The sequence below is a fragment of the Microcaecilia unicolor genome, chromosome 6, assembly GCF_901765095.1.
Source record: "Microcaecilia unicolor chromosome 6, aMicUni1.1, whole genome shotgun sequence".
Taxonomy (NCBI): Eukaryota; Metazoa; Chordata; class Amphibia; order Gymnophiona; family Siphonopidae; genus Microcaecilia; species Microcaecilia unicolor.
The window spans coordinates 240773281-240786181 of NC_044036.1; the positions used below are offsets into that span (position 1 = coordinate 240773281).

General features: G+C 41.9%; 1 protein-coding gene across 1 annotated transcript in view; it reads left to right on the forward strand.

The window, feature by feature from the left end:
* Positions 1-12224, forward strand: part of CCDC183 (coiled-coil domain containing 183) — a 237639-nt gene extending 225415 nt beyond the window's left edge. The window contains 1 exon segment of the mRNA XM_030206812.1: positions 12109-12224. Coding sequence (XP_030062672.1) covers positions 12109-12224 — 116 coding nt within the window.
* Positions 12225-12901: the final 677 nt, after the last annotated feature.

Here is a 12901-nt window from a genome sequence, read left to right on the forward strand (position 1 = left end):
TATCAGTGAAATCAATATACCATTCTTTTGCTGGGCCTTCTGGTATTGGAAGTGTCCCAGGTGATATTTTAGGACCTCGTTTAGGTATGTTAATATTGCATACCATGCAATTCTGCACAACCTGTTGAATCAGGTTATCAATTTTTAAAGTCCAAAATCTTTGCTCAAATTGTTGTTTCATTGTTTCCTTATTCCAGTGCATGGTTGCATGCCACCCAGCCAATACCTTAATCGCCTGGCTCATTGGCATGCAAGGTAATCCTTCTTCTGCATTAAACCATTCACTTCCCAATTTCATACATCCTCTCTTCAACCATTTTTCACTTTCCTGTCCCTCTGGCTGCCACATTTCAATCTTATCTACATTCGTAAGTGGCCCTTCCTGTGTCTGTCTAGTATTATACAAAATCTTTTCACTTTGCTTAACCACCTCCGTTGCTGCTGCATCAGCCATTGCATTATCTTGTGCCTCAAAGGTTGGCCTTTCAGTGTGGGCCGGGGTCCACACAACTGCAGTTTTTCTACCTTCACGTTCCCTTCTTGCCAAAATTTCAAACAGCAATTTCCAATATGTGTAATGTTGTAGATTTTTACCTGCACTGGTTATCATCCCCCTACGCTGCCATTTTAATATATGATACTGTAGTGAACTTGCAACGTAACCACTATCAGTATATATAGTGACATTTTGAGTCATATCAGTGTGTTGTAAGGCCGTAATAACGGCCAAAAGTTCAGCATGCTGTGCAGTCTGGTCAGGAGGGGTTTTATATTGTACTTGCATTATCTTTCTTAGATTCTCATCTACCTGCACGCAGGCAAAGCCTGCAACAGTCCTTTCACAAGCTCCATCTGTAAACCATATCAACCCATCAGATAAGGGTTCAAAAGTAAGACAGTGAAATGTAGGGATTTCTATAGTATCGATCTCACCCTCTTGATCGACAGGAAAAAGCAGATCTATCTTATTTCTTTGTTCTTTAGTTAATGGTATTATTCTTATATCTTGTCCTAAAAGTACTGCTTGATATTTTCCAAATCTAGTGGCTGTCAATGCCGTCTGGCTAGGGCTCAACAGCGTTTTAATCGTGTGGTTGGTATGTATTACAATAGGAACAAAAGGCATTTGTGCTCTCCATTTGCCTACTGCTGCCACAATAGCTGTCAATAACTTTGGTATTTCTTTCATTCCCTTTTCCACATGATTAAAAGAGCCTGATAAAAAAGCTACTGGTGTATTTACTTCATTATTTTGATTAATCATAGCTGCCCAACTGTTTCCCATGTCTTTTACCCACAAATGCACAGGTGATTGTATATCTATTACTGCTAAGGGTCCTGGGGATAACAAATCCCTCACAATCTTAGCCAGTACCATCTTATCCTGCTCTTCCAACACAATTAGTGTATTCTTTGGTGTGGCTGCGGGCAGTTTCAAATGTTTATACAGTCTCATTACTTTTTGTGTATAATTTGGTATCCATTGTCTGCAGTAATTTAACATTCCCAAAACAGCACGTAACTGGGTAACTGTTTGCGGTACCGGAGTCTCATTTAAAATAGATATAACTTCAGGTATAATGACCTTATGTTCTGCTGAAACATTTTGTCCTAAAAAGGTGACAGTAGACTGAGCTATAACACATTTTTCCTTGTTACATTTATATCCTAACTCTCCTAATAACAAAAATAATTTTCTAGTCCATTCTAGGCATTCTGCTTCAGTCTCAGCAGACAGTAGAATATCATCTACATAGACAAACAATGACACCGTGTCAGGCAATTGACTCCTGAAATCCTTTAAATCCATCATTAGTTGTTTTGAGAATACCGATGGACTATCAGTAAAGCCTTGCGGCATCCTAGTCCACCTGTATGCCTCATTCTGTACTATAAATGATGTCAAATCCCTAGACTCTGGATGAAGAGGTATTGAAAAGAATGCATTAGACAAGTCAATAACAGTGTTATATGCATATATATTCTGGGTATGCAAAAGAGTAGCAGGATTTGCACAAATCGGAAATTGATTTCTTGTAATCTCATTTAGCTCTCTTAAATCATGTACTATCCTTACATTGTTTTCCCCTTTCGGGACCGGAAACAATGGGGTATTGTACGGGGATACTGAAGGTTCAATAATACCACATTTCAATAATTTACCAATGTGTTCCAGGGTTTTGGATACTAATTTAGGTCGTATGGGGTAAGGGTCTTGCTTCGGCCCCTGTGCCCCTTTTATTAATTCTATCTTGTGGGGTTTTGCATTTACGGCTAGTCCATATGGTGAATCACTTGTACTCCAAATATGTTGTGGTAATTCTTCCATAACCCTTACTTTATTTTCATTATTCAACTGTTGGACCATAGTGAGCAAACTTGGTATTTCTTTATTTCCAAAATCTAAACACAGTCCTAATTGAGACAACAAGTCTCTACCACACAAATTTACTGGGCAATCAGGTGCCACTAAGAAGGGTACCACAGCCTCCCTTGAACCGTGCGGTTGGCATTCCAAGCGCACCAGAGTCGGTTCTGTTAGCCTTTTTCTTTGTTCTATCCCCGTAAATCCCACTGTTGTTCTATACTGATTTGAAAGCTTAACTCCCAGTGGTTTTGCACATAACACAGAGGTACTCGCCCCTGTATCTATCAAAAATCTCACAGGAGTTCCATATTTTCCAATTGTCAATGTAATAAAGGGCTCCCTTGTGTCTAACCTGAAAATCATTCCCTCCTCCTGACACGGGTCTGTTTCCAGTCAATAGCATTGGTCTGGAATATTCTGCCAAGTTGGAAAGGCATTCACAGTACCCTGTCTCTGTACTGCCGCTCCTGGTCCCTGTGATTGCGTCGCCGGCTGCTGTATTGCAGTCTGCGGGGCACTCGCAGGTATCCCTACTACTTGTGGCATTAATCCTTGCTGCGTCTGCATTTGTACTTGGGGCATTCCTGCATTCTGATAACATTCTGAAGCATAGTGACCAAATTGATTACAGCCCCAACATTGTACATGCGTCCTTCTATTAGGTGATGGTCCTGATCCTTGCATCCCTCGGCCTCTACCCATGCCTCTAACCATGCCTTGTCCCCTTGGTTGGTACGGCCGGCTATATCCCGGTTGTACATAGTAAATGACCTGTGGAGGTACAATTGTTTCCTGTTTTTTGTTTCTATCCTGTTCCTTGCTTTCCAAATCCTTTAACTGCATAGTCATTAACTTAGAAGTTAATTTAGCCTGTTCTTTCTGTGGGGTCTCTATCAGTTTACGATGCACATTACTAAAATGCATCAATGTCTCTCTTATTTCTGGCCACGGCTTTGAGGACAGGGCAATGACAGCGTCTAAATTCTTACGCATATTATCAGGCAGTGTGGACATGAATAGGTGTAAAAATACTGCTACATTATGATCCACATCTGCATCTTGCCCTGTTTGAGCCTTATACAAATTTATACATTTTGTCAAATGTGCCGAAAAATCAGTTTTAGGGTCCCATTTATTTGCTGTTATGGCTGAAAAATCAATCGGTGTTGGATACATCACATGCAGAGCTGCAGAAAGAGCAGCCTTACTATTCCCTGCGTATACATCCCCATCCACAGTATGTGATGGCAGGCGCTGATATCCACACTGCACTGCCAGTTGAGATATACTAATTCCTGACGCTGCACACAGGGCTTTAAAATCCCCAATAGTCAATTGAGTCCCTGCAGTTGCCTGTTCTATCTCATCTAACCACATACGAGCTCCTTTCACTATACTGGGAATTTTTGCAACTAAAGTTGTAACATCTACGGGGGTGTATGGTTTGTAATGGCGTACTCGATTGCCAGCTGCGTCTAAGCGCGTCATAACTGGCATGTGTAAAGCACTACTATCTAAAGCGCCGCAAATCTCCTGTTTATATTCCTCTTCCACCTCTTCTTCAGCCTGTTTTATTTTGTAAAACCAATTGTCCCAGTACTCCAACCCTGCTTTAATAAAGCCCAGGCTTCCCGCCTTGGGGCAATATTTATTTATTACTTCTGTCAAATTCTGTATGTCCTCATGTGAGGTAGGTCCTCCCTTATCACAGGGGAAAAGGAGGTTTTTAACTTCCAACAGGTTCTTAGTAACTCCCCACCATTCTTCCCCATATTTAGTTTTATCCAATCTCACAAGTTCTGCAGCTATATGGGTTTCCCTAAAAATTGCCTTTGACGGTCTGGGTGTCAATTTGGGTGGTGTTTCCCTGATTTTAGACGTGGGTGTCTGAGGATCCCTTTTAAGGGAAGGTTCAGGGGGTGGCTCAGTACATAGCCGAAGCCGTCCCTCAATTTCAAATTGAGTTGCCAGGTCATATTGTTCTGATATAATTAGGGTTTTCAAATCAGGGTAAGTGCCTGATTCTGCACTAGATTTTCCTTTTTCTTTCTGTCTCACCCGTTTTTTCTCCTTTTTCTGTTCCCTAGTCCCCACATCACTGTCCTCATTATCCCCTCCCTTTTCACTTTCTGAATCACTGGGGGGGTCATCAAGAGCCGAATACCCAGCGCATGGCACAGAGCGCTTTGGCTTTGATTCCTTCATTTTATCAGTCGCCCTTAGGGGGCACAACGTGTCCCTGCTAGATTCATACGACGGGGGATTATTTCTTTTATACATTTCTGCCTCTTGTTGTATCCTATCTACATCAGCATGAAAAAGATCTGCTGCTACAGAAAATAAATTCCAAATTGTAAGATGCTTCTCTAAGCTTTTCTTCTTTTTCTTATTCTCTTGTATATATTTCAGGAGAGATAATAATTTTGGACGATCAAACGATCCATACTGAGACCAGTTTGCATCATATTTGACCCATTTCTCATGTATTTTTTCAATCTGTTTTTTTTCTAACGGGAATAATTCTATGACATGCTGCAAAGGGGTGCATTTTTTTGAACTATCTAAATCTAAATACAAAGCATATACAGGAGGCTTTTCTTTCTTATCTGCCCCTTTCCCTTCCATTTTATTCTGACTATTAAAATTTCTCCTATAGAGCCACAACCTACAAAAATATACTAATGCACCTAAACAAAGAAAATATACAAAAAAGAAAACTACAAAGCTAAACAAATATACCACTAATAAGTCCACAATGTAAGCTTACTCACGCGTCTTCTTATTCTCTTTAGCAAGCCCAGGAGTCGTCACCCGTATGTCCACGTCAGTAGGTTGATCACTCCCAAATTAGTGGTACACAGAAATCAGGCTTAAACAACGCTTGCTCTCTCCTGTAAAAAACTTCATTAACAACAAACACTTAATTTGTCATTCGTCTCGCCTTCTCTTTTCCGTGTGCGGCATAAATCTTCTCTCCTGGCTGGCTCGCCACTTTTGTAGAAAAGGCCAGACGAATTTCCTATTTAATATAAAAAGTTTATTCTTAGTTCAGAATTTTCTGAATAGCATCAATGGGCTTAGTCAGGAAGCATTTTTTTTATAAGCAATATACAAGTCAGAATGCTAAACAAGCAATGTACAAGAGAAATCAGAATGCTATATACAGAATGCTTAAGGCAAAGGAGTCAAAATGCTTAATGCTTCTTTGTTGCACTCTGTTTTTATACCGTTCTTCTTCGGCATCTGACTAATTCTCTCATACAACATTCCTGTGCAAGTCTCTGAATACCACAACGCTATTGTGCAGAACATGCTACATCTGTTTCCCCTTATTGGCCCCCCTTCTTGCCAGACTTTCTGGAGCCGTGCCTTTGGCTGATGTTTTAATGCCCTTTTCTCATGCCTCAGGAGATTTAGTGTTGAAACAGCTTGCTCTGCATGTTCTTTGAAGCTTTCCACTTCTATTTTTTATGCTTTTATTCAACAGTACACTAAACCATGAAAGTGACAGCAGGGTGATTACGTGCTATCCTACAACAACTTGCATCAGTATTATGGAATTTTGCTGCTTTTAATCTGCCAGGTACTTATGACCTGGATTGGCCACTGCTGGAAGCAGGATACTGGGCTAGATGAACCATTGGTTTGACCCAGTATGGCTATTCTTATGTTATTAAATCTCAAAAAATAGTTTTGTTCAGAACATTGAAGGAGGAGAACTGAGTAGCAACAAACCACAGCAAGGCTGCTGAGAGACACAGCTGGGCCCGGGGCAGGACTGGACTGCCGTGCGTATGCCTTCCCCCCCACGCCTCCCCACCTGGGCTGCCACCCCAGCACCTTTCTTTGTGCTCCCTTGCTCTGTCCTCTCCTGCGCTGCTCCTGTCCATGCTGCGAGTTGGGACATGGATAATTGCATTAATGCGATTCTGTGTTAATGCAATCATCCGGGTCCTGGGCGGCATGCAGGAGCGGAAGAAGACAGACCCGGAAACAGGCAGGAACAAGCCTGCCAGCGCTGGGCCCGGGCCCAGTGAATTTTGCCCCCCTCCACCCCCCCCCCCCCCCCCTTGGCGGCCCTGAACTATAGTTTTAATAAATGAAACCTCGACAGCCACAGAAGGTCTACATAGATGACTCTTCTCAGGTGACTATAATCACTGGTTTCAAATGGAGCTCCGAAAAAAATGACAGCAGAAAACAATTCCTAAACAGGAGAAAAAACTACCGTTGTAAAAAAATGGACATTGCCATTCTTACAAAATTGCAAAACCAGTCTCCTCACTATCAATTTTCATATATAGCTAGAAAATCCAAACCCAAAACAAAACCAGTGCACAGGAAAAAACAAAGTCACTTAGGGCCCTGTTTACTAAGGCACGTTAGTGTTTTTAACGAGCCTACAATTAGAGTGCGCGTTAACCATATAGGCGCCTATAAGGATATTGTAGGTGCCTACACAGTTAACGTGTGTACATGTTTAACGCGCATTAAAGATGCTAACGCGCACAGCTTAGTAAACAGGGCCCTTAGTTTGGATTAAAATCCAAAGCAAAACCAGTACACAGGAAAAAACAAAGTCACTTAGTTTGTATTTTCTAGCTATATATGAACATGGATAGTGAAGAGACTGGTTTTGTAATTTTGTAAGAATGGGTAACGTCCAGTTTTTTTTACAACAGTAGTTTTTTCTCCTGTTTAGGAGTTGTTTTCTGCTGTTATTTTTTTGGCACTCCATTTGAAACCAGTGATTATAGCCACTTGGGAAGAGTCATCTATGTAGACCTTCTGTAGCAGTTGAGGTTTCATTTATTAAAACTTTGGATTGTTGTTCCTCAGTTCTTCTCCTTCAGTGTTCTGAACAAAACTATTTTTGAGATTTAGTATTATTATTTTTGTTCTCAAATTTTTATATTTGTGATATTCTTATGTTATGAAATAGTATGTAAACGCAAAGAGGGTGTACATATGGGCAGAGCATGTGTGAGCTCCTACTCAATGTGTAACTTCCAGAATATTGTCAGTCATGCATGTCCCTGCTGCATTCAATTGATCGCTGTTACATCGGGTCTATAACTGGTGTAAGTGAAGGCATATAAATGTTAGGAGCACCAGTACCAGGATATGCAACTCTAGGTGTCCAGATGACATTATAGAACAGGCTCTGTGTGGCATCAAGGTACCATAATGGAAACAATTCCTTATAGAATTGCCTCTTTAGGGTCCAGTTTTAAAGACACATAGGGGTCCTTTTACTAAGGTGTGCTGGAAAATGGCCTGCGCTAATGTAGGCGCATCTTTTGGATGCGCGCAGATGCATTTTTCAGCACACCTGTAAAAAGGCCTTTTTTTGCCGAAAATGGACGTGCGGCAAAATAAAAATTGGCAAGTGTCCATTTTGGGTATGAGGCCTTACCGCCACCAGTCCGTTCTCCTCTCTCTCCTTCCCCTCATTCCCTTTCCTCCTTTCCTGAAGTTACTATTGAGGAAACTACACTTCTCCTTTCTTCCTCAAAATGTACCATCTGTTCCACCGATCCCATTCCCACCCACCTTCTTAATGCCATCTCACCTGCTCTTATTCCTTTTATCTGTCACATTCTCAACCTCTCACTTTCCACTGCGACTGTCCCTGCTGCCTTTAAACATGCTGTGGTCACACCTCTCCTTAAGAAGCCTTCACTCGACCCTACTTGTCCCTCTAATTACCGACCCATCTCCCTCCTTCCTTTTCTCTCCAAATTACTTGAGCATGCTGTTCACCGCCGCTGCCTTGATTTTCTCTCCTCACATGCTATTCTTGACCCACTACAATCTGGTTTTCGCCCTCTCCACTCAACCGAAACTGCGCTTACTAAAGTCTCCAATGACCTATTACTGGCTAAATCCAGAGGTCAATATTCCATCCTCATTCTTCTTGATCTTTCCGCTGCTTTTGACACTGTCGATCACAGCATACTTCTCGATACCCTGTCCTCACTTGGATTCCAGGGCTCTGTCCTTTCCTGGTTCTCTTCCTATCTCTCCCTCCGCACCTTTAGTGTTCACTCTGGTGGATCCTCTTCTACTTCTATCCCTCTGCCTGTCGGCGTACCTCAGGATTCTGTTCTTGGTCCCCTCCTCTTTTCTATCTACACTTCTTCCCTTGGTTCATTAATCTCATCCCATGGCTTTTCCTACCATCTCTTTGCTGATGACTCCCAAATCTACCTTTCTACCCCTGATATCTCACCTTGCATCCAAACCAAAGTTTCAGCGTGCTTGTCTGACATTGCTGTCTGGATGTCTCAACGCCACCTGAAATTAAATATGACCAAAACCGAACTTCTCATTTCCCCCCCCCCCCCAAACCCACCTCCCCACTCCCCCCGTTTTCTATTTCTGTTGATGGCTCTCTCATTCTCCCTGTCTCCTCAGCTCGAAACCTTGGGGTCATCTTTGACTCTTCTCTCTCCTTCTCTGCTCATATCCAGCAGATTGCCAAGACCTGTCATTTCTTTCTTTACAACATCCGTAAAATCCGCCCCTTTCTTTCCGAGCACTCTACCAAAACCCTCATCCACACCCTTGTCACCTCTCGCTTAGACTACTGCAATCTGCTTCTTGCTGGCCTCCCACTTAGTCACCTCTCCCCTCTCCAGTCGGTTCAAAACTCTGCTGCTCATCTCGTCTTCCACCAGGGTCGCTTTACTCATACTACCCCTCTCCTCAAGTCCCTTCACTGGCTCCCTATCCGTTTTCGCATCCTGTTCAAACTTCTTCTACTAACCTATAAATGTACTCACTCTGCTGCTCCCCAGTATCTCTCCACACTCGTCCTTCCCTACACCCCTTCCCGTGCACTCCGCTCCATGGATAAATCCTTCTTATCTGTTCCCTTCTCCACTACTGCCAACTCCAGACTTCGCGCCTTCTGTCTCGCTGCACCCTACGCCTGGAATAAACTTCCTGAGCCCCTACGTCTTGCCCCATCCTTGGCCACCTTTAAATCTAGACTGAATGCCCACCTCTTTAACATTGCTTTTGACTCGTAACCACTTGTAACCACTCGCCTCCACCTACCCTCCTCTCTTCTTTCCCGTTCACATTAATTGATTTGATTTGCTTACTTTATTTTTTTTTGTCTATTAGATTGTAAGCTCTTTGAGCAGGGACTGTCTTTCTTCTATGTTTGTGCAGCGCTGCGTACGCTTTGTAGCACTATAGAAATGCTAAATAGTAGTAGTAGTAGTAGTAGCACCCATTCACTTAGCACTACGGTCTCATGCGTTAATTGGGCGGTAATGGTCAACATGCGTACAATGCCTTTTACTGCCCGGTTAGTGCCATGTGCTGGAAAATAAAAATTATTTTCAGGCACGTATAGTGGACGCACATAAAAAATTAAATTACTGCCCGTGCCATGCAGTAGCCGGGCTGTAATTCTAAATTGACACATGTTGGGTTTGCATAGGCACCTATGCAGCTTAGTAAAAGGACCCCATAGAGAATTAATTATGCAATGAAAGTCAAATCAACTGACAAAATCCAACTGTTTAACATGTAAACATTATGTGAGACATAAGTTCAGGTTCTGAAAATTTGAACTGGGTCCCAAGACATTTGGACAATCAAAACATCTAATCTTTGGTGTCTCTGGCTTGGTTTTATTGGTCAGCATCTCTTTTCTCACTCTCTGGACTCATCTGTTCCTTTTGTTTTTCTCTCTGGTGTTATCTCTTTTTTTTCTTTTCTGTTTCAGCTTTCTCTTTTCTTCAGTGGATATTTGAAAACTCTTTTTCTATGTATGTTTCTTTCCCTTTCTCTTAATGCTTTCCCCATTTCTTGTCCTTTTTGCTCTTCCCATTTCTCCTCTCATGAGTTTTCTCTTTCACTTCTCGCACACACACACACACTTCTCCCCCCATCCCCCTGGACCAGCATCTCCAACTTTCGCTTCCCCTTTGACCCCTTCTCTGGGGCCCAGAATCACCACCGCTCTCCTCTCCCATCTCCCTTCAGCATCTCCATCCAGATCTCTCTCTCCCCCTTTCCTTTCAGCATCTCTACCTTTCTTTTTTTCTCTCCCCTCTCCAACTTAAGGTCATCATCTCTCTTCTCTCCACTCTACGTTTGAGTCCAGCATCTCCTCTTCTTGCTACCCTCTCCTCTGGGTCCACTTTCTCCTCACCTTTTTCATGACTTCCTGTTTAATCCGTGTCAGTATTAAAAAGTAGAGGAGTGTGGTAGCCGTTTTAGTCCACTCTTAAGGTTATCAATAGAAATCAAACAAAATAAAACATGGAAAAGAAAATAAGATGATACCTTTTTTATTGGACATAACTTAATACATTTCTTGTTAAAATAGTCAATCATTCTGACTTCAAAGGTCTTACGTTCTTGTATGGTTTTAAAGAATCCTGAAAGGTAACTTTAAAACCATACAAGAACGTAAGACCTTTGAAGTCAGAATGATTGACTATTTTAACACCCAACAGAAAGGACTTAACAAGGATCTGGGGTTCCTAGCCCATTATAAACCATAAAGCTGTATGTCTCTGTTGATCACCCCACCCCTCACCTATCCATACCCATCCTGTTAGAATATCAATGATATGCTTTGATGTCCCCATGCATACCTCCTACCCACCCCCATCCTCCCACCCTGTCAGACTGTCATAGTAATGCTTGAATGTTTTCACTTATATACACTGTCAGCTAGCACATTTGCTTATTTCCGATCTGACAAAGAAGGGCAACCTTCGAAAGCTAATCAAGAAATGTATTAAGTTATGTCCAATAAAAAAGGTATCATCTTATTTTCTTTTCCATGTTTTATTTTGTGTGATTTCTATTGATAGTATTAAAAAGAAAAGTGGTGATGTGGAGCCTCTGCTCAAGTGCCCTTCTTGTCTCTGCTGGGTCCTGCCCTTATTGATGCACACTTCTTCTTGGCATGGGGGCAGGACCAAGCAGAGTGGCAGTAGGCACAAGTGGAGACTCTGTGGTGCCACTTTATTTTTAATGTTGACACTGTTCAAACAAGGAAGCCATGAAAGAGGAGGATGGGGGAGATGCTAACTCCAGACTCCGCTCCTTTTATCTTGCTGCACCATATGCCTGGAATAGATTTCCTGAGCCGGTACGTCAAGCTCCATCTCTGGCATTCAAATCTAAGCTAAAAGCCTACCTTTTTGATGCAGTTTATAACTCCTAACCCTTATTCACTTGTTCAGAACCCTTATTTTATCATCCTCACTTTAATATTCCCTTATCTCTTGTTTGTCTTGTTTGTCCTAATTAGATTTTAAGCTCTGCCGAGCAGGGACTGTCTCTTCATGTTCAAGTGTACAGCGCTGCGTACGTCTAGTAGCGCTTTAGAAATGATAAGTAGTAGTAGTAGGACCACGGGAGGGCTTGCAGGGAGGTGGAAGGGAGGCATTTTTCTATAGCATTTGAGGGAGCCAGGGCACAGTATCACACTGATACTGAACTTCACTTGCCATCTCTGTACCTGTTACTAGATTCGGGGACAAAGTTGCCAAAGAGGCAGTCATGGACACAGGTCTGAAAGCAGGCACAATCCCCAAGAATTGGGGATGTCTGGTAACCTTAGCTTCATCAACCATTGGTCTGTCCCAGTATGGTATTTCTTATATTTTTATGCTGTGGTAGGGACAAGGAGGGTCCATCCATCCCTTTCTTCTTTGTGCTGTCTTACTAGAAACACTTGTATAAACCTGTTGCTTTCTCTGTACCAGACCTATTTGAATTTGAAACCCAAGACACAGACAGCGTCACTACCAGGGATGACATTAAAAGACAAAGTCAATTCATTGTTGAAAGCAGTAATAAAGAGAAGAAACCCCAGAAATAGATTCTCAGCAGAAGATAAAGGGTTCTAGAGATGATACTTCAAACACTCCCAGAATGATTTTTCAGAATACAATTAAAAAAACCAAACAAACATGCCTGTGTCTGGTTTCTTTTGCTTACAGAAATTTTGAAAATCAGAGCTTATCACTTTTCCAGCCAAGAAGGTCATTTACTAATAGAATTAGTGTACACTATTAACAAATGGTCCCTTAAATAAGAGTCTGTGCTATGAGATGCTTTACTGTGTCACATTTTTCAAGTGGCTTAAAGGTTGCTATATTACTGTTGATATTTACTGAGACATAATGTTATCATGTGCTAAGTATTAGTAAATAGGTGACTCTATGTATATAGTAACAATATTGTAGACAGTATTATAATATATTGGAAATGATTGTGAATATACATATACTGGTATGTGCTGTGATTTGAAAATGTATTTGGATTTAGCACAACACATCTTATCAATAGTAGCTCAAGGTGAATTGCATTCAGGTATTTTCCTAGCCCAAGGGGGGCTTACAACCCAAACATCCAATATTGAAAGTCATTTAAGCAAGCATGAGAGGCTCCAGCCTGCTTAAATCACACTCAGTGGGCTGGCCACTAATATACAGTGGCACCATTGAATATTGGCACTAATCCCAAAGGCAAAACTGAGCAGGGGTGGGCCATTCC